The sequence below is a fragment of the Phasianus colchicus genome, chromosome 1 (assembly GCF_987193195.1).
Source record: "Phasianus colchicus chromosome 1, bPhaCol1.hap1.1, whole genome shotgun sequence".
NCBI lineage: Eukaryota > Metazoa > Chordata > Aves > Galliformes > Phasianidae > Phasianus > Phasianus colchicus.
The window spans coordinates 37,527,871-37,550,953 of NC_143436.1; the positions used below are offsets into that span (position 1 = coordinate 37,527,871).

Sequence of the window (23,083 nt, forward strand, 5' to 3'; positions counted from 1 at the left end):
GATCCCCAAAAGGAACAATGGATTATGTTCCTGCTTGTTCCATCCTTAGAACTGACAAGTAAGGTGTGAACTTTGATAGCAGTTTTAATACTTCATGGAATGTATTTGATGTAGATGTGTGGAAGCTTCTTCTTATTTTATGTTAAGGGACTGTCCATGATAGGTACTGCAAAAGGGACTACCAATTTGTTAAGACTGGGTCATGGTAACCCTATCTAGGCTGGAAGTCATTAGTTTGAATTGTAAATTGGCAGTGTAGTGGAGAGTTCTGGTGGATTCCTCAGTTTAAAATCAAACTCTGGTATGAGGACACTCATAGTAGAAATCTGTAAAAGCAACGATGATTTGGAGAGAATGGAATAGGAAACAGCAGTTCACTGTCTCTTCTGGTGTCAGAGCTAGATAGCAGCAGATGAAACCAGCAGACTGACAGATGGTTGAAACAAAGCTACCTTCACACAATAGTTCTCTACAGTGTGACATTTTTTTGTAATGTATTAGAAATGCTCAACATTTATATGGGCTCAGGAAGTGATTAGCCAAATTCATGGAAGATGATTCTGAAAGCAAAGATTAATCTGCTCAAGATTCATTGTGCCATGATGTATTAGATGCTGGCGGAGCATAGTGGGGATGTTTGCCAGTTTTATACCCTTTCTTGGTGTCTGCTACTGGTTATTATTGAAAACAGAACACTAAGAGCTGAGGACTTTTGATTTGACTTAGTATCTTTGCAAAATCATTGAATCATAGAGTTACAGAATATCCTGATTTGGAAGGGACCCACAAAGATCAACTAGTTCCACACAGGACCCCCCAAAATCTAAACCCTATGTCTGAGAGCATTGTCCAAATACTCCTTGAACTCCAGCAGCTTGTGGTCATGACTGCTGCCCTGGGGAACCTGTTCCAGTGCCCAACTTCCCCTATGGTGAGAAAACTTCTCCTAATCCCTAATCTGACTGTCCCCTGATGCAGTTCTTGCTGTTCACTCGGGTCCTGTCACTGTCACCAGAGAGCTGCCCCTCTGGTCCTCTCTTTAGGAGCCACCATAAGGCTTCTTCTCAGCTTCCTCTTCTCTGGTACCTCAACCACTTCTCATACATCTTGCCCTCCAGACCCTTCACCTTCATAGCCCTCCTGTGCATGCTCTCTGATAGTTTTATGTCCTTATGTTGTGTCACCCAAAACTGCACACTGTAATTGAGGTTTATGCATATTATCACTTCAAGGTTGCTGTTTGTATAGTATGTATTAGGTACCACTCCTATGTTGTCGTTATGCATATGGTCTAAATGTATCTTTATTGAAATAGTTAAAATATCTACAATCAAGTTGTGTTTTGTTAACACTGTGTATTCTTATGTTGTGTTGATTGTATTTTATTTCTTGATAAATGTTATAATTATTTTTGTTTTCCATAATATAATGAACATGTTAGATTGGAGGATAATGAATTTTTATAAGTGAGTGATGATCTATATCTAAACCTACCAGTGTGTGTGTTGATAGCTAAAAAAATAAAAGGAAAGAAGCATTTAATCCATTCGTGGTTTCTCTGGATGCAAAAAAGCAAAAGCCATAATGTCTGAATGGTAGACTGGTAAAAAGGTTGATTGCCTGTATCGCATAAATCCTCAAGTGTCCCACTCCTTTTATTTTCCTGTGTAACAGTTCTGAAAACAACTCTCAGAAGAACCAATACATGCTGCATTTTCTAGCACAACTTAGAGTGCACACGTATATTTGTTGTTATTTATTTACCTTGCCCTACTTTTGTTTATTCCTGTTTTAGCTTTTTAATTTGGAATTCAACTTCTTCAGCTTTGAAAGGTATTGCATATTTCACTGTGTCTCGGATTACTATATTTTTAGACAAAATGGAAGCAGTGTGCTATAGGTGCAGCCTGTACTGTATTGTCTTTCTTCCAAGTTATTCTCGTGACATTGTGAAGACTAGGCACTGCATTTAGAGAGTCAGTGTTCTTTTTTAGCCTTCCTAGCCTGTGATTAAGTGGGAGTTGCTGCCTGTTGTACTATGAGTCGTGTGACAAAAGCTAAATCTGTCACAGGTGCTACAGTATGTATATCAGAAAATTTGCTTCCCAAACACTAATTATTCCCAAAGTATTTTACTGAAGCACAGATAACAGAGTCAGCAAATTTATCTCAGTTCTATCATTGTGTTGTAAATTAGGGTTTGTCTCTTACCATTGTGTAAAAAGAAGATGGTGAAAATTCAAGTGCAACAAAATCCATTGATCTACCACCTCTGTTATGTGGTGTTTTTTTTTCCCATTTAATTCTTCCAATCAAAATGCTGGAAATATCTGTTATTCAAACAGTCACTACTGAATTTCACTACTGCAAATGAACGAGCTGTTGTCTAGTGACAGAAGAAGGTAGGAAACAGTGTTGTTTCTCCGGGTGACTGTAAAAAAAAAAGAAGCATTTTGTGCCTGAATAGCCCAGACTCAACTTGGTAATACGCTTAAACTATTAATTTTGGATGTTAATTTGTTATGATTATAGCATATCAAGCATTATATTTCTGTGGGAGAAGAATGGACCCTCAGCCACTGGAACTGTTAATAAGTGAAAGCATTCAATTTTTATCCCCTCAAACCTTCAGTTATATATGCAGTGAAAACACACATGTATACCTGCTTTGTTCCAGCCAGCCCTTTTTCACTGTATTCTTCCACTGTGAAGGTGGAGAACCTTTGTGATAAAGTGTTATATCCTACATTACCAACGTTAGGTATATGGACACTGAAATACCAGAATCTCTCTATGTAAGAGTTTGTAGTTCTGATGATAACCTATTGCTCAGTTAAGTCTTCTGTTACAAATCTAGCAATCATCAGAGTGAGCATATTTTTAACACTAGACACAGAATGTCCCCGTCTCAAACAGTGATTGGAACTAAGTTTCGAAGCTTCTCCTTTTCATTGTGACAATTGCCCAGGAATCCATTCTGAGAACAGACAATTATTAAAAAAATGTATTGAAAATTTTTAGTTTATAGAGTGACTTGCAAAGAAAAAGAAGAACACTGAATGTTGTAAATGAAATTCTTAGCAACAATTTTTTGCATTGTAAACTAGCTAAAGAAACTGTTTATTTTCTCCCTTAGGATAAACATATTGTATATTTCTAGGTTTTTGACAAATGAAAACATTAATGTGATTTAACTTATACTAGCAGTGATTCACAGCTCTAGTTGTTTGGCTTGTGTATAGTAATACTGATTTGTATTTTTATTTTGTTTCTGTAGGACTATTTAACCATTCACAAGTATGGCAATGCAGCCAGAAATGATCTCTGGAACACACTATCAAAGGTAAAATGCTTTAAACTATTGCACTGAGGATGAAGCAGGAATATACTGTGGTATTTCTCTTGGTAAGCTTAGGACTGAATAGAGCATAATGAGATCTTTAGACCCCAGAGCAAATTTAAAAATTGATGCAAAGAAATTCCATTAGAGTTAACAGAGTGGCAACACTGAAATATGCTTTCTTCAGTATTTCAGTTCTTTATTACGTCAGAATATATTTCCTTGCTTGTGCTGTGTCATTGATGTGCAGTAAAAGCTAGTTTGTGGAATCTGCTATCACTGCCTTTAGTGGCAGCAGGTTGAGGCCCATAAGCTGGAAAGTGCATGAAAATGCTGCGCTTTGGCATTTACATCAGCTGTGTTCTTTATTTTTGTATGGAGTTATGATTTGTGTGAAAGAAAAAATTACTAAAGCTTTAAAGTTTACTCTAAACAGGTTACTATTTACTGTAACATTAGGTGTCCTGCAGAGGATTCTAGTTTCTATGTCCATGTTCCCTTTCATTGCTGCAGCCACACTTGGTTTCTAGTCTCAGTTCCAGAAGTATGTGTTTAAGGGCAGAGCTTGAATTTCAAAAGAGGGAGCCAACCATGCCTAGATTACCTGCCTATAGAGCTAGTCTGGACACCCCAGAAGAGAGACAGAGTGTAAGTAAATGTAGAGGACAGAAAGGAAGTTTGGGCACAAGTACCAACTCAAGCTGTATATAAACATGGCTGTCTAATAACCACTGACACCAAAGCTAGCATCCAGCTGGAGTTTAAGATATATATGTTTATCTAGATTAGCAGGTATCTACGAGTCTTCCAGCTACAAGAGATATCCATATCTGCTCTGTCTGTACCAGTTCTGTGAAGATGTGTTGAATGCTGTAGGACATCTCAACTGACATTTATTAAATAGGAACAACTAGAGTTCCAAAAACCTAGTCAATATAATCAGCAGGGTATAGACAATGATTCAATTGACTAGTCACTAGATGATAAAACTGAACCACTAGCTGCTTTAAGATAAGCTCTGGTATCTTCCTCTGGTAAAGCCTTTGGGGAAATGCTGAGCAATGAGAGGGGAGGGGGATGATCATACTCCTGAAAGAGCAGAAGAACCCACACCTAATAGAACAAAAACAAGACTTCATTCTGGACCCTAAACACTAGGGCTACATTGTATGCTTAATACTATTATTAAGCCTAATAATTACTTCTTTCTCTCACCTATAACCATGTTTGTTGTCAGCCTCTTTGTTCCTAATACACTGCAATTGCTTCTCCAGTTCAGAAGACTTCTTGTTGATTTCTGCTCATATTCATCAGAGGTTAATTCGTCTGTGATCAAGGACTATTCAGCTAGACATATTTCTGTCACTGAATAGCAACTGATGCCTGTCATTCTCATATCCAGACTCATCTCCCATGAAGCTATAGCATCTCTTTTTATTTCAGATGAAATTCTAACTGTAAAGCAACAGTTCATTGACATACTCTATCAAATATGAACACATTAATCCTACAGTGTTATGACATCCAGTTTTTGAAGGAGCTGGGGGATATTGTTGTATGCATGGTCTCACTTTGGACAGGAGGGACAGTATTTTCAAATAAGGGCAGACATTTAATTTTCAGAACAGAGAAGTTCTGTATTTTCAGAAATCAAACACTTTGAAATGTGCCTTATTGCAAATACCCGCACAAATACTGTTAAAAATATGTGGTTTTTTTTAACATTGTCTGGTCAAGAATATCATCTGGAAATAGACACCCAGTACTTCTGTGGTGCTTGTAAACACCCTATAAAGTGGATTGTTTCTTTCTTTCCAGAAAAAGTGCTCTAATGATTTGGAAAAATGTTGACTTTTCTCTATGGAAGATTGCTTGATACTTAAGATACACAGACAGTGTTGGTGAAATGTTATAGTTTGTGTATATTTACTGATTATAAATGTGGGTGTGCGCGCATGTGTGATAGTTATGAAACCACTGAAATTAATTATATTTTTCTAGGACGAAAAAAAAAAAACTTTTACACGTTGGATTGTGGTTCTGCTTCAGCATACCAAAACTTTTCTTTTTTCTTGAAGGCTTTAAAAAGGGTTGGAAAGTCTGTAAATATCCAAGAAGTAATGGATCAATGGACACTACAGATGGGTTATCCTGTTATCACCATCTTGGGAAACGAAACTACGGACAATGTCATAGTAATCTCCCAAGAGCGTTTTGTTTATGATAGTGATACTAAAACCAAGGATTCTGGCCTTGGAGACAACAGGTACTTATATTTCTCAATGAATATCTTTCAAGAATCTGTAGTAGTTTATGTGCTTTTTTGTGTATTTTTGAAGAGTTGCCTCTGCAGAAAGCTGTGCTTTGCATGGAATTAGTAGCATGTTTTGTCACTTCCATTTGAATTTTGTTAAAGATTAGGCTAGTTAAAAGAATTGACCAAAATCATTAGAATGATGGAACAAGATAAAGTTTTAATGAGTCCATTTGCATTCTGACAGCTCTATCTCTGACTTCTATGCAGTCTTATGTCATGCATCTGTTTCCTCTTCACCTTTTTTGATTTTGTCACACTTCATGAAATAACTTGGAATATGGTTGGAAGGTCTGATATTTTTTTAAGAATTGCTTGTATTAGACATCTTCACACTTATAGGTTAAGTAGGAAGATGTAACTGCATATTGCTAGATACATCACTTGACATGGGAAGCAGTCAAGAGCTATGCTGGACTGCTATACATGACAGGGAGTTCCAGTTGTTCCATTTTTTTAAATCAACTGAATTAGTTCTGCAGGTTCGCAGGTCCACTGACCAAAATCAGGAAGCACTGACACATCTCCACCTCTCTCCTTTCTTGACTTCTTAGATTGATTCCTTGCCACTCTCAGGTGACTCCACTCCATTCCTTTTTCCCAGGAACAAAGTGATGTTCCTTGATCACACTGGAGAATACTCATCTTGTTCAAAGCATTTCTACTGTGATATTTTAATGCCAAGCAGTTAGAGCTGTTTGTAGAGAATAACAATTCATGCTTAGAAGCTTCCACATTCACTGCTTCTTGTTTAGTGTGTGAGAAGGCATGCTCTGAACCTTGAGTTCTCCATGTTTGTCCCATAGATTTAAATAATTAATACTGAATTTTGCTTGATGCATCTGAAGTTTATAGAATATTCCTGCGTAAAAATATAATAACATATATTGGGAAATATTTATAACTAACTCATTGGTTTTTTATAAAACAAATACTGTAGAACTCAAACATGGCACAGTAATTTTTTTTTTTTTTTAATTTACTTTTTTTTCTGGCTGCATTGGAACAATCTAGTATGGTATTAAGCATATGTTTAAGTCCTGGGCTGAAACGAGTTTGATTGTGAATACTATCACAGAATTTTAGGGGCTGGAAGGGACCTCTAATACTATATAAAACAAGTTACTGTAGACAGTTGGAAATGAATGATCTTGACTCACAGTTCAGTGCAGCAGTTCTTAAGCTTCACTTAAGAATTTAATTTCTGCACCCATGTATTTCCATATAAAATATTAGTGGATTTATTACTCAGAAAACAGATATTAATAATTTTACATATTTACATATATTTTTAATAGAGATGTTAAGCCTTCTAAGTATTGTGGAGATATTCTTAAACAGCTTTGTCAGGTATTCAGCATTGATTGTATTAACTGCTACTGTAATTCATGAGTAAAGACTACTGGGCATGAAAGCATTTTGTATGGTAGAATATTAGAGTGAGAAGTAGACTCTTAATAGTTTTATTTTCACACGTGACATTAATTCAGAATTCACAGAATCACAGAATTGCAGGGGTTGGAAGGGACCTCTAGAGAACATCGAGTCCAGTTCCTCACTAAAGCTGGTTCCCTACAGTGGGTTGTACAGGTAAGCATCCAGATGGGTCTTAAATATCTCCAAAGAGACTCCAGAACCCCCCTGGGCAACCTGTTCCAGTGCTCCGTCACCCTCACTGTAAAGAAGTTCTTCCATGTATTTGTGTGGAACTTCCTATGTTCAAATTTTTGGTCATTGTTCCTTGTCCTATCACTACACACCACTGAAATGTCTGGCCTCATCAAATTACCCTCCGCACTTTAGATATTTATAAATATTTATCAGATCCCCTCTCAGTCTTCTTTTCTCCATGCTGAACAGACCTAGGTCTCTCAGCCTTTCCTCATATGAGAGATGCTTCAGGTCCTTTATTATCTTTGTTGCCCTCCACTGGACTCCTTCTAGGAGATCCCTGTCTTTTTTTGAATTGAGGAGCCCAGAACTCTGCACAATATTCCAGATGTGGCCTTACCAGAGCAGAGTAGAGGGGGAGGATCACCTCCCTCCACCTGCTGGCTACATTCTTTTTAATACGCTCCAAGATACCATTAGCCTTTTTGGCCACAATGGGACACTACTGGCTAATGACCAGCCTGTTATCCACCAGGACCCCTACGTCCTTCTCTGCAGAGTACCTGTCCAGCAAGTCATCCTCTAACCCTGCTGGTGCATGTGGTTGTTCCTCTCTAGGTGCAGGACTCTTCACTTGCTGTTGTTGAACCTCATAAGATTCCTGTCTCCTCAACTCTCCAGACTGTTTAGGTCCTGTTGAATAGCAGCACAGCCTGCTGGCATGTCAGCCACTCTTCCCAGCTTTGTATCATCAGCAAACTTGCTGAGGGTGGAGTCCATCTCATCATCCAAGTCATTGATGAAGAAGTTGAACAAGACTGGACTCAGCACTAACCTGTTGGGAGCACCACTAGGTATAGGTCTTCAGTTAGACTCTATACCACTGATCACAACTCTCTAAGCCATGCCAGTCAACCAGCTCTCAACCCACCTCACCATCCACTCATCTGTCCCACACTTTCTGAGATTAATTACGAGGATGCTGTTGGATACAGTATTAAACCCTTTCTAAAGGCAAGATTTACTTCTCCCTTCTACCCAGCCAATAATAACATCATAGAAAGCTATCAAGTTGATCAAGCACTATTTCCCCTTGGTGCATCCATGCTGACTACTGCTAACCTTCTTCTCTTCCAATTGTTTTGAGATGGTATGCAGAATAAGATGTTTCATCTCCTTTCAAGAGAGGGAGGTGAGGCTGACTGGCCTGTAGTTTCCCAGTTAGTCAATCTTGCTCTTTTTGAACACTGGCATGACATTGTTTATCCTCTAGTCCTCGGGCACCTCTCCTGTTCTCCCAGACCTTCCAAAGATGATAGACAGTGATTCATCAGTCCTCACTGCCAGCTCCATCACCACACATGGGTGTGTCCCATTGGGGCCCATGGATTTGTGTACATTGATTTTGGATATTTTGGATAGAAGATCTTTGACCATATCTTGCTTGACCAAAAGGAAGTTTTCAATTTCCCAGATTCTCTCTCTTATCTCCAGAATCTGGGATTCCCAGGGGGCAGTCTTTGTAGTAAAGACAGAAGCAAAGAAGACATTCAGTATCACCACCTTCTCAGCATCCCTTCTTACCAGGGCACTCACCTCATTTAGTAGCAGACTGACATTTTCTGTAGTTTTCCCTTTACTGTTGACATACTTAAAAACCTTTTCTTGTTCTCCTTTACTTCCTTTGCCAGACTACATTCTGAGTGGGCCTTAGCCTTTCTCATTGCACACTTACATGCCCTAACAACATTCTTCCCAAGTGGACAAGCCCTTTTTTTGTGAACCTTCTTCTTTCTTTTGTTATCCATTAGCTCCTTGCACATCCTGCCTGTATGGATGAGCAAGGATTTTCTCATCCCTTTCCCTCATTTCTTACTCTTAAGAATTCACTGATCTTGAGCTTGGAAGAAGTGATGTTTTAGTGCTGACCAACTCTCATGGGCTCCCTTTCCCTCCAGTGCTCTTAGCCCGTAGGATACCTCCAAGTAGGTCCTTGAAGAGGTTGAAGTTGTCTCTCCTGAATTCCAGAATTGCACTCCTTCTTATTGCTTTATTTCTTCCACACAAGATCTTGATCTTCACCATCTCATAATCGCTGCATCCCAAGCTGCTCCCAGCTTTCACATCTCCAACTAACCCTTCCTTGTAAGAACAAGGTCCAGCAGCACACCTCTCCCTGATGGCTTCTCCACCACCTGCATTAGAAAATTACCTTCAACACATTGCAGAAACCTCCTGCACAGTCGTGCATGCCTGATCATGTTCCTAATCCAACAAATATTAGGATGGGTGAAGTTGCCCTAAGAACCAGTGTCTGGAATCATGAGGATATTTCCATTTGTTTGTAGAAGGCCTTATCAACTTCCTCCTTCTGATCAGGTAGCCTATAGTACACACCCACAACAGTGTCACCCATATTAGACTGCCCCTTAATTCTCACCTTCAAGCTCTCCACTCCATCATCATTCACCCCCAGTTGGAGCTTGATACATTCTAGTTGCTTTCTCACATAGAGAGCAACTCCACCATTTCATAGAATCATGGAATCACCAAGGCTGGAAAAAACCTCCAAGATCATCCAGTCCAACCATCCACCTACCACCAATATTTCCCCACCAAACCATGTCCCCTAGTACAACATCTAAATGTTTCTTGAACTCCTCCAGGATTGGTGACTCAACAGAACAGGCCCCAGTACTGACCCTTGGGGAACACCACTGGTGACCGGTTGCCAGCTGGATTTAACTCCATTCACTACCACTCTCTGGGTCTGGTCATCCAGCCAGTTCTTTACCCAGCAAAGAGTGCACCTATCCAAGTCATGGACTGCCAGCTTTTCTAGGAGAATACTGGGGAGGGCAATGTCAAAGGCCTTGCTGAAGTCTAGGTAGCCTGTCACCAGCCTATCCTTCCCTAAAAAGGATGTGGCCATCCATGACAGCATTCCAGTCATGCAAGCTGTCCCACCATGTCTCCAGGATCATGATATTATGGCTCTGTGATTGCACACATTTCTAGATCTTCCTGTTTATTTCCCATGCTGCATCATTAGTATACAGGCACTTTAGGGAAGAGGGTGCAGGTATCCCTACAGGGATAGTAGATTTCATGTAGGAATACTCACTCTCGAGGTGGATAGCCGTCTGGCTTTTGTCATTAGAGGCAGCTAAGAAACATTTGTTACTGTTGTCTTGGCTCATTCCTCAGTCTGTTGCAATAGCATTGCTGTTATGTACCCTGCCTCTCGATTCCTTCAGTTTAAAGCACGCTTCACTAAGTTAGCCAGCCTGTTCTCAAAAAATGCCCTTTCCCTCCTAGACAGGCTGATGCCATCCCTCCCTAATATTTTATAATCTTCGTAGAAAGTCCCATTATCATAAAACCCTAAACCTTTACGATGGCACCAGCCACACAACAAGGACTTATGTGTATTATGCATCTACTCCTGGTTTCCCTCCTTCCTCCAACTGGTAAAAAGGAAGAGAAGATAACCTGGACTCCACTGTTTTTCAGTTGTGCTCCCAGGGCTTTTATAGTCGTCTTTGATTCTTCTCACATTCTGCCTTCCAGCATTGCTTGTACCCACGTGGAACAGCAATAGGGGATAGTTGTCTGTGCTCTTGGTGAACTGTGACACCCTTTCATCAATGTTTCGAATCTTGGCTCCAGGAGGCAGTAGACATCTTGAGACTACCTGTCAGGCTGGCAGAGGGGAGCCTTGGTCACTTTTAAAAGTGACCCACTGCAAGCACCTGACACTTCTTTTTATGAAACTTCAAACTGTTATTTGGAGATAATGTGGATGGGTAGTGTTCTGCACCAACAGAGAAAGGTATGTTGAGTCCTTAGGTGATTTTGCCTAAAAATTTTATTATAATTGGAAGTTCTTAACAATGTGAAATTCAGTTCAATGTAGAGCACAGAAAAAGGAAGTATCAGAATGGGCTCTGGCTTATTGTCCAAATAGACAATACAGTACATATGTGTATCTTCTTTGGCAAGTCTGTTTACTGTCTTCTTCCTGCCTCAGATTTGCTTTTCTCTGTGCTTCCATGGTATTCTAACCTCAAATGAGAGAGGTTGCTAGCCCAGGGAAGGCTTTGCAGATAAAATTTTTACTCCAGAAAGTCAAATGATGGAGCTAGTTTGCTACCTCCCAGTTAGTTATTTGAAAGTCATTTTACATAAGTATAAAAAGCAAAGAGCAGGAGCCATATGCTTTTAGCAAAAGATGAAACTTTCCTATTCCATCCATCTTTCAAAAAGTCACTCACCATTTTATATTAAAGTCCTATGACTTAGTTATAAATAAGAGTCTAAGGTGTTAGAAAAATGAGCTTACCATTCACTGGTGCGCATGTGATTTGATATGCACAATGCCCTCATGTCATTAAATGTCCTTTCCTACCATCGAATTAAGTGGAAAAGCAAGATTGACAGACTCAAAATGAATTTAATCTTTCTGTCAGCAGTTCTTTTTGTTGTTGTTGTTTTCTTTCTTTTTTTTTTTTTTCATTGAAAAACTCACTGTTTTTTTTATTCTTGTGAAAGTGGTAGACAGGGAAAATCACACTAATGGGATGTCATCTGATAATTCGTGATATATTGCTCCAGTTTTTTTTTTTGACTTTGCAAGAACTGGATCTTGTGTGAAATAATAAAAGGGGCTAACTTTTCTGCAAGTACACAATGTGGGGCAATAACTGGAATTGAAAAAAGACTCTGATGGACACTTAGAGCAGTGTCCTGTGTGAGTCTTGCTGGTCATTATGATCAGGGAATTGCAAGGCTTTGGTGGAACCAGATAACTCAGATAGGTGTTATGGGAGGCACAGAGATGTATGTAACGTGAGGCTGCAGGCTTGGGGGTTATGTGTCAGCAGCCTATCTCTTAGTGCAGTAAAGTCAGTGTTCAGACTCCCTCTGTGACCCATGAATTCAGCCTTAGATGGATGGCTTCCTGGGGAGCCATAATAGTCACTACAAACAGTGGGGATCAGATTGCATTTATGCCACATTTGGGGCTCTGCTCTTGCAGAGCACGTGACATTGACTTTGTTAGGATAGTTTATCTATCAATTAATCATGATTATAATTTTAAACACTGTAAATAGTAGGACTGTACAAAACACAGCAAAATGTACTGGTGCAAGCCTTTCCAGGAGTTTATCATCTAAATAGACAACAGAATATGTACTGGAAGGCTCAAGGGAAGGTTCTTAAAGCATGCATCTGCCGCACAGTCATAAATCATCCAGAGGTGGGGTTGTAGTTTAGCATGGCACAGCAATAAATGGGTGCATTAAAAAGAGCATGGCCAGCAGATGGAGGGAGCTGATCCTTCCCCTCTACTCTACCTTGATGAGGCTACATTTAGAATACTGCTCTGGGCTCCCCAGTTCGAAAACGACAGGAATCTCCTAGAGGGAGTCCAGCAGAGGGCGGCAAAGATAATAAAGGGCCTGAAGCATCTCTGATAGGAGGAAAGGCTGAGACCTGGATCTGTTCAGCATGGAGAAAAGTAGAGTGAGAGGGGATCTGATAAATGTTTATAAATAACTAAAGGAGGGAGGGAGGCAAATGGATGAAGCCAGGCTCTTTTTGGTGATGCATGGCAATAGGACAAGTTCTTGTGGCCAAAGCTTGAAGTTTTGTATTAAAATACAGAAGAACTTCTTTACAGTCATGGTAACGGAACACTGAAACAGGCTGCTCAGAGAGGTTCTTTGGAGATATTCATCACCTGTCTGGATGCCTACCTGTGCAAACTGATGTAAGGTACCTGTTTTGGCAGGGGTTTGGACTAAATGGTCTTCAAAGGTTTCTTCCAACTCCTGTGATTCTGTTGGTTCTGTTACCTTAAAAGCAATGCTGTGAAGTCCCTTTCTAGGCAAATTTAACTTTGCTTTCCTTTAGAAAGCTTTGGGCAGCACAATGAAAAAAGGACTTAAAATTATTAGAGAGCATCCAATGGAGGATATAAAATTGGAGAAGGGCTTGGCAGCAAGACATACAAGGAGAAGCTGAGGTTCCTTGGTGTGCTCAGCGCAGAGCAGAGGAGCCGAGGGGAGGCCTGATGGCGGCTGCAGCTCCTCACAGGGAGCGGAGGGGCAGCGCTGAGCTCTGCTCTGTGTGACAGCGACAGGGCCCGAGGGAACGGCATGGAGCTGTGTCAGGGGAGGGCAGCTGGGGGCTGGGGACAGGGTCTGCACCAGAGGATGGTGAGCATGGCCCTAAACTGCTGGAGTTCAAGAGGTAAATGAATATTCAGAATTATATAACTTCTATAAAATCTCTGTGCTTTTATGCATGTTATATATTTATGCAGCAATTAACTATTAAAATGAAATTCAAAGTAGCACATTCCATTTTTTTCCCTAAAATCTTATAGAGGCATGCACATGAGCAGGCAGTTTTTTCTGAATGAGAAATAGTTAAAATAAAAACTGTTGATACCTTTGATAGTGTCTTACCTCTAATCCATTACTATAAGTGTCTTTAATTTTACTGTGGAAGAGAATGATTAAATATACTTAATTTTAAAAATAGTTGATTTTTCCACATTTTGTATAATTGAAATTGTCTTCCCTGCAACTGCAAAAAAGTATGCTTCAAGATACACACATATGCATCTACTGTGATTTATTTGTATGCCTAGAATTGACTGTATGGCATTGCAAGCACTAATGCTTAGCTTCAAATTACAGAAGGTACACAGTTTCACTTATTTGTAAACTGAGCATAGATTTTTCTTGACAGTCATACCTTTACATCATAAGCATTTTTATTTTGTGAAGAAAAAAGCTAACAACGACAGATACCATTTCTAGGAATAACATTCCTCAAAAGGGACGAAGTCACCGAGCTTTATTTTAAACATCGAAGTCTGCAGTAGAACAGTTCAGCTGCAATTTCAGTTTATCCAAGCAAAAATTTAAAACTCCAATAACAGATGTGTAGTTCATACTCTTCCCCTGAGTAACAATCCTTTTGGTATGTGTAGGTTCCATCCTGCACTCATGTACACCTCTCTGAGAATGGATTATTCACTTACATCATGTGAGGCTACAGGGGATGAGGTGATATTCCATCTGACAGGGTTCAGTGGTTTTCTCTCCTGACAGAGAAAGTTATGATTTTAAGACACCAGACTCATCCATCATTGCAAGAATGGCTCACAGATATGACAAGAAATCTTATGAAAAATAATCTGTGGTCTAGACAATGAACTAATCAGCTTTGATGAAATCCATAAGCCATTTATACACTGTATTGAAGAGTAGACAAGAGCTTTTTGGTTATGAATATGTTTTGTATTTTAAAAATATGAAGAGCTTGTCTCCTCAAAAGAAGAGAAATAACCTTTTCAATATTATCAGTATAATTAAGTTCACATTGCTGAGCTAATATTAACTTGTATAGAGTTCTTATCATGCACACTACTTCTGTAGCCAATCTTTGCTTGTTCATGATAAGGTACCAAGGGAAAATGTCTTGCTAGACACTGAATAGAGCTAGCTGTGAGGAAAGAGAAAAAAGAAAAAGGTACAAACTGGGATGTGGACAACGTATTCATATGTGCTGAAGTGCAGTTATCCTTGGTGCCTTTCTCCATGTGGTTGGTCAAGGGAAAATTTAGTGGAATGGTACAAGACAGGGACATGACTAACAAAACTGGATTCCTGCATCTAGCACCATGTAGTAATAACAACTGGCAGCAGAGATGCTTAGCAGTCACTCCACTTGAAGATGAATGATAAACTGCAGAATTATTTCCCTTCAATTCTCTTCTGAATTTCTTACACAAAGCTCATATATGCAGGCTTTGTGGAAAAAGGCTGTGCTTATCCCTTTACTGGTAATTATTTGAATAGTGAAAGCCTCGCTGTGTTTAGATATTGCTGTGAGTATTCTTGTTGGCATAACGATATAATGAACAGAAATGGGAAAAAATGCACTGTCCACTTATCAGGTGAAGGGTTGGTTAAACATAAACGTCTTATAGCAATTGTGGAATAATGTATCATATGTAGTATTTATAATGTGTTTAAAAGGAACAGAAGTATGGACCATATTGTTTTATAAGCAGAGGATTTATTTACCAAATATTTTCTCATAGTGGAAAGACCTCCCCATCTCGGGGAAATATTCTCTAATCCTCCATTTTCTCATGTTCTTTGAGTGTTTTCTTGTTGAATCTTTCCTTTTTGCTACACCTGAAAGAATAAGCTTACATCAGCATTTCTACTAGGAAACACTTGTGTGTTGTTACCTAGGGAGTAGATGTGGTACTCTGGTTCATCTTGTCTAACCTGAATGTCTCTTTATCAGCTATAGTAACAATGAAGGGATTGGGTAGAAGAATGTACTTTACGTAGTAGAGACAGAGGAAATTGTAAGATCAAAAAATGATTAAAAATCAACAGGCCTTAGTGAAGCACAGCACTGTGTGTGAGCGCAGCCAGATACTGATTTAACCATTTTTTTTTTTATGGTCAAGCAGGTGCTTGAAAATATTTATTCTTACAGAAGAGTGAAAAAGCATGGGGAGCTCCTTCTTTTTACGTGTACACTAGTGTAGGGTACAGCTCTATGACACCAGCAGATTTTATCCTTCACTATGTTTAGGGACCTTAATCCCAGCAACCTGACAGAGCACATGCCTGTAGAGTCCTTTTCCTCAAAACCAGCAGACATAGCACTGCTTCTGTGAGGAACCCAGAGGAACCCTGCTTGCCTTGGGCACCTGTGGGAGCATTGTTCTTACTTTTGGATGATTGCAGTTGCTAGCCCAATAGTTGTAGCTCACATTTAGCTTGCTGCAAAATTTCATTTATTTATTTATTTGTCTGTTTATTTATTTTCATTTGAAAGACAACGAAGGGTCCTCGGTCTTGTGTCTTGCCCCTTTGTTTCTTGAAGCCTCTTCTCATTGTAACGGTATTATTAAATCAGAATAGAGAGCGCTTTTAAAATGTGTTCATGCATTTTTGTGTGCTGATGTATCTTAAGGAAGATTTTGCTGCTAGCAAAGATCTCAGAAATGCCAATTTTAATTTAACACTTTATTTCCAAAACTAATTCACAGCTTCTGTCTATGAGAAACACTTTCATTAGGCAAACATCCAAGCTGCTCTGATGTGCAGAATATAGGCAGCATTCAGTGTTATAATTTGCTGAATGCTAGAAAAGATAAAAATGGGATATTGTGTCATTGCTTCCTTTGTGGTGGCAACACTCATATCCTGGCAGAAGTTAGGCTGACAATGAAAAGCTGCTGGTGTATTTTATTATTTATATTTATTACTATGTCCCTTTCCTCATCTTATTTGCTTATACTGACTCCTGGGAATTGCTAGATACCCAAACAAGTTAATTAACACACATTAATTAGATCGGTTTCATAGTGAGAAAAGGAGTATGTACTTGAGTGCAAGCAATGTATTTTAATTCAGAGCAAGATGAGAAGGTGAATCAAAGAATTGGGGTGACAGTGTTAGTGGAGAGCTGCCCAACATTCAAGGAGAAGAAAAGGGAATGCAGTGTGGCAAGGCACAGCCTGGAGCATTAAAATGGTGGAGCTGTACTTGGCAAATGCAGAGAACCAGGGAAATGAAGGCAGTCAGGTTAGTGGCTTTATTAAAGTAAAGAAAGGTTGAATGACGGAAAGGTAATGGGAATGATGAAGGTGGATGAGTATCATATTTTTTTGGGTTTGATGAAATAACTTGTATGCTTCATTTTTTACTGCTTCTTCCTGTTGCAGTCTTAAGGGGAAAAAAATCTCTTAGGGAAGTTATCTCTGTATTTGAGCCTTCAGGGTCAATAATAGAATCTCAGATTTTATTGAGAAGATATTTTGGTTGGAGGTTGTTAGGGAAATTTACTGAGGAAGCAGAAACTGCCATAGGAATTATATTTTAATCTTGCTTAAACTCATAATGTTCTGGGTAAAAATCAAAGTCAAATATTTGAACACGCCAAAAAATGCTTGGACCTGATTTTCTGTAAACATCTTGGAGGACAATAGACATAGATGCTACTCATATTCCTGATGCTACTCCTATTCCTGTAGCTGACAAGGGTATCATAGGCAGTACTAGTTCCTACTCATCCCATAAAACATCCTTCCACTCATCATAATGTTCAGATGTCTCAGATCTGCGCTCTGTATGCTCTTGAGTAAAGTACAGCACAGAGACAGCAGGTTGCATGGTCAGCACCACGTGTGCAATTCTGCAAGGACATTTTACACTGGAGCAAGACCTTACACAGGGTGCTGCAGAGAGAGATGAAGAGCTTTTACTGGAGGGTAAAGAGGCAGCTGTTGGAGTACACACTTAAAACTCCTTAAAAACAGCTTCTTTCTATCTGTCTCTGACTCAGCACCCAAAATTGCTTGTCATTTTCAAAAATGAAGCCTTTTGTGTTCTGATGTAAAGAGGTTACGTAGGGAGAAGAAAGAATTTGTAGTATTTGTTCTTTGCCCACAACATTTTTCTAAATTCAGTAAGGTACTGTACTGGTGCTGACACTGAAATGAGTCAGTTTTAAAGAGCCCCTTAACATTTATAACCATTTTCTTTGTAATTTGTTTTGGTATGAAATGTTAAGCTAAAACTACACATAAGTTTGTAAAGGTTCAGCGAGAAAATTGTCCCTTCTACTCAGTCCTCGCGAGGCCTTATCTGCAATACTGCATCCGAGCTTGGGACCCCAGCACAAGAAAGATGTGGAGTTGTCAGAGAGTGTCCAGAGGAGGATCACAGAGATGATCAAAGGGCCAGAGTACCTCTCCTATGAAGTCACATTGAGGGAGTTGTGCTTGTTCTGCCTGGAGACGCCTCTGGGGAGATCTTACTGTGGCCATCTAGCACTTGTGAAGAGACACTGACACAGCCTGCAGGTGATAGGTTTAGGGGAAATGGTTTTAAACGAAAAGAGAGGAGATCTAGGTTAAATGTTAGGTGGAAATGTTTTACTCAGTGTTGTGAGATACTGGCATAGGCTGTCCAGGGAAGCTGTGGATGCGCCACCCCTAGGTTCAAGGCCAGGATGAATGGTGCCCTGGGCAGCCTGTTCCAGTGAGTGGCAACCAACCTACAGCAGGGGGTTGGAACTGGATGGTCTTTAAGGTCCCTGCCAAACTAAGCCAACTGGTGATTCTTTGATTCAATAATTGTAATTATAAGATAGTAGTATGTTATTTTCAGACAACGTAATTCTTTTCAGATTGAATAATTTAATTGAAATAAACTCATTTAAATTACCTTGACCCTTAGTTACCAAGGGAGAGTAGGGTTTATCTAGGATGGCCAAAGACACGTAGCTGTTTTCTAACAGAATACATGGGCTTTCATCACAAGGCGATCTCAAAGCACAGAGACGCACATGGGTTCTTTCATGATGGTGCTAAGGGCACTGAAACATTTGTGTGTAGGAATTACTGGTTTCACTGCACTAGTAAGGGAATTATATTTGGCTTAAATATCCTGAAGAATATAGATTGTTTTCCCTGTTCTAACTGTAGTACTTATTTATAGCTGAAAAGTATTCCATAGATTCTTGTAAAATCCAGGAATGATTATGTCTATGGCAATGTGAAGGAGAACCACAAAATCTCCATCTCTAATATGTTGCTGTTAAACATAGTAATTACTGCTCTGTCTACAGATTAATTCTAGTGTCAGTGATAATATTAAAATACATGATCTGTTTGGTGCTTTCAGCAATACCATATTGACACTGAAAATCATTTTCCTTCCATACATTTGTATTTAGAAATACAGAAGAAAAAAAAAAAAAGCACACAATCCATTATCTATCCTAGAAATAGTTTCTGTTAGAAACAACAATCAAGCCTTATTTTACATTATACCAATATGATTGCATTTTTGAACATGAATTTCTAAATGAAATCATACATAATAGAAGAATATATAAAATTAGCAGCTGGATTGAGGCAGAACTGCAAGTAAAGAGGTTCACCATCAGAAAGTGCTAGCATCTTTCAAGACTAGAATATAAACTTCTTATTCATCCTGTCATGCAATTTTAAGTATTTCTCCAGCTTACAAATATGATCCGTAGTCACCGTCGTGCATGGAGATAAGTATAATTTATATTCAAATGATAACAGGCCCGCAATTTTGAATACCTTCCAAATCCTCAAGTTTTACTTCCATCTGAAATGGAAAAAATAGTTGGACCCAGCTACTGATTTCTGGTCATCTGTGAAGCATCAATGAATTCCACATCTAATAAAATTCATAGCTCGTGGTACTCTGCAAAAACCGAGGTCTGTAACTCTTCTGAACTCATAGAGTGGGTGAGCGCACTGAGATCCTTCAACCCTATGATTTGCAACAAGTATCCTTCGCTTTTGTTGAGGAGCTGGAATTACATCTGCCTAGCACTGACCAGGATCATTTTGGAATGAACTTTTCCTCAATCTTTTTATTGCAATCTTTTTCTAATTCGAAAAGAATCCCAACCTTAGCACCATGTTTTCCCAATTTTGTTCAAGTCCATAAAATTACTGACATGCATCCCACAGTTAATGTGGCACCATTACCATGTCCTGGTGTCTTCATTTCCACATTGATGTCATTTTAAACAGAAGCTTTTCATCCACTGGTATTGTGGAAGTCCTGTCCAATTCGGCCACAGGCAGGCTTTCTTCAGTTAGTAAAACCTATGTACTTTCAGAATTCAAAATGGCTAATTGTGACTTCTTATTTTTCACTTTTTTTTTTTTCCACTTACGTCTTGTTGCTGTGAACCTAAGAGTTAACACTGGACATGTCCAGATGACAGGTAAATAAGCTGTAGTCAGTTATTTCAAATTGTTATCCTTTATCCATTTTTCATCTTTTATTTGTCTTTCCTACAAAGTTAGTGCTACCTTCCTATCTGCTGTCATCCATGCTGAGTTCTTGGAGTCCCTTGACACTCTGGCACAGCGTAGGATGTGTAATGCTTGTGTGAGTGGGTATAAAATCCTTTTCTGTTGTGTTGTGCCTCTGGGCACAGCCTACAATTACTTTGCTGGCACGTATTAAATCTAATGAAATCTTTACATTCTTATGAGAATGATATTCACAGCGTGAATGTATCATCAGCTCATTTTCCATTAAACAGAACAAATGCACTATAGAATCACACTTAGGAAAATTACGTGATATTCACATGAGCTTCCCCTGAAACCTGAAATACTCTTTACTGAATTAGATGTTCTACTGTATAAACAATCTGAAAAAATCTCTGTGATGTTTTAAATTGCCTTTCCCAAAACTATCTGTCTACAGTGAGTGCTTTACAAAATTTTACCTCGGTACTGCTGAATTCTACTTCATGTATGATCTCTTTCTGTATACAGAAGCTCTAAAGCTGTTATACTGTTGAACAGCATTAGTTATTTCTCACTTAACACCTTGCCTCTATTTGTGCTCTCAGCCTAGTAATAAATGCCTCCAGGTGTCACAGCAACAAGGCTTGTAGTTTCGTAGGTTACTTGAATGCACTTTCAGGTTTTCCTTAAACAATTTTTCTTTCAACTTTCCATTCAAATTCAAAAATTAATATTCAAAATTTGCATAATACTGTGGCCTTCTTTTGCCTTGGTAATAGTAACAGTAGTAGAAAAGGAGAAAAAAAAGTGTTTTTACTATCCCAGTGTAATGTCCAAACTACATGCTATCTTTTAGTTCACAAGTTATCATCAACTTTCTCTGTCCCTTATTTTTACAATAGGTTTCCAGATTATTAGTCAGAAACTTCTGCAGCTTTGCAGTTGGATGCTTCTTCTTCCTGCCGTTATCTGTACCAGTCTTGCAAATTAGCCAAATATGCAACTGAAGTAAAAATACCAATCTTTAAGTCTTGGATTTCCATTTGTTCCGTAAGACTTGTTTGCTTTCAAATGCCACATTTTCTCATTTCTTTGCTTTTGTGTTCATTTGTTTGAATGATTGTTTGAACCATCATGTGGATGGCTACCACGGTATTCCCTCTGTAGGAAATGCCCCTGTCAGTATCATAAAATACTCCAAGAGTTGTGATTATTGGTAAATAACACCTCTGGGACGTGTTGCCCTCTCAGACTCAGCACTGCTTACCCAAGCATCATGTCTTTGCGCATATGAAGTCTGAGCACTCTCCATTTGGAGAGATGAGAATGAGAAACAAATGCGAAATAGACCTTACTCCTTATTTCTCAGCGTCAGCCACTCTTCTCAGCTTCTGTCTTTAACTGAAGAGATAGGGTAGGCATTCTGGGTAATAAGATTTGGTTGTTAAAGTAAGGAGGCAGGCGTCTTAACCAGCCTGTTTTACTCTCAGATATTCTTTTTATCCTTTATACTTCTAAATTATTTTTATGCCTTGCTTTATCTCTGTGTTAAATAGCTTTAATCGTATCTTTCAATCTTAGATTGTTATGTTCTCAAAATACTAAGATTAGTTAGTGTTGTAGATGAGCAAGAAATGGATTCCCATCCCACAGAAATGTTCAATATATCAAAACATTTCCCTGTACTGAATCAGGACAAAAATCAAAGCAAAGATTGAGGGAAATTGGTTTAGAACATTCATTTCAGTTCTGTAATGTCAGAACCTTACATTTCAGTTTTATTTTATTTTGCTCCTTTAATGTGTCATTTCAAGCCAAGATTTTGAATCAGTAAACTGGTAATTTTTATTTAAAACAATGATTGTGTTTAAGCAATGTCTATTTTAAATGTTATCACTGAAAATATATGTTCAAGACTTTTTTTTTCTCATGAAATGCTTTGTTTTGAAAATTTGCCATTTTTGGAGAAGCTTACATTTAATTGTGGAAGGTGAAGTTACCAACATTGCGCAGATGGACAGGCCAGTTCAGTTGCTTGTGCAGGTAACTGTTGCCATTGGAGATGCCCTGAGGTACTTTGTTTGACGTTGTGCTGCCTCTTACATGGGCAGGACCATCCTGAGGTGCTGTGCCTTCTTGCACATCCCTTGGCAGCTCAGGTATGCTTCGGCAACTCAGTAATCTTTTACAACTCAATTTAACCCAGAGAAACTAAGTCACAGCAAAATGATGGCTGAGATTTCTAGGACAGCTGATGGAAGATGGATGATTTGTATTTTACTAATCTCAGATAGTTTGGACAATTCAGAATTTTGTTTCTCAGCTTAATAAGCTGTTTGAAGGTACATACAGATTTTGATGTCCAGATTGTTTTGAACATCATTCTGTATGTGCTTCACAATAGGAAGGATTAGGAAAAAAAGTAGATGGTAACTCATTTGCCACATCTTACTGACTTCATGGTGTACAGCTGAAAGTATAGCCTTTGCATTCTCCTTTGATCATATGTTCTAGCTGCAGTGGAACTCTGCTTTCCTGTGCTGTTAGCACATTTGAGCAGAAGGTTGGATCTGCTAAGGTCCCTTTCCACCTAAATCATCCTATGTTTAAATTTCCTGATTGTCCTTGCTCTTTAAAAAAATTATGCTTACTATATCCTGCTGGGAGAAAGATCACATAACATACTTTAGTGCATAAGATTTTAATTTTGTCCACTGTTCTTCTGTTGTTAGATTTATTAAAAAATAGTATTTTTTCCTGAAGTCCATACATTGTTCTTTTTTTCTACCTTTTCATGGTTCTTTTCCTTTCGTTCTCTAAGTGTATAATCAAAAACTATTAATAGGTGTCTTCTATTTTTAGATAGATCTGGCTTCTTGTAATTTTAACTGTTCTTTATTTTTGGAAGTCCAATTCTCTCATTAAAGAATCCTGGAGAAAGTAATCTGTTCTGGGATAAGAGGAACTG

General features: G+C 38.7%; 1 protein-coding gene across 1 annotated transcript in view; it reads left to right on the forward strand.

The window, feature by feature from the left end:
• The window catches only part of TRHDE (thyrotropin releasing hormone degrading enzyme), a 208,174-nt gene that overhangs the window by 130,825 nt on the left and 54,266 nt on the right, over positions 1 to 23,083 (forward strand). The window contains exons 8-9 of the mRNA XM_031589702.2: positions 3,278 to 3,343; positions 5,419 to 5,606. Of these exons, the coding sequence (XP_031445562.2) occupies positions 3,278 to 3,343; positions 5,419 to 5,606 (254 nt within the window). The remainder of the gene's footprint in view (positions 1 to 3,277; positions 3,344 to 5,418; positions 5,607 to 23,083) is intronic.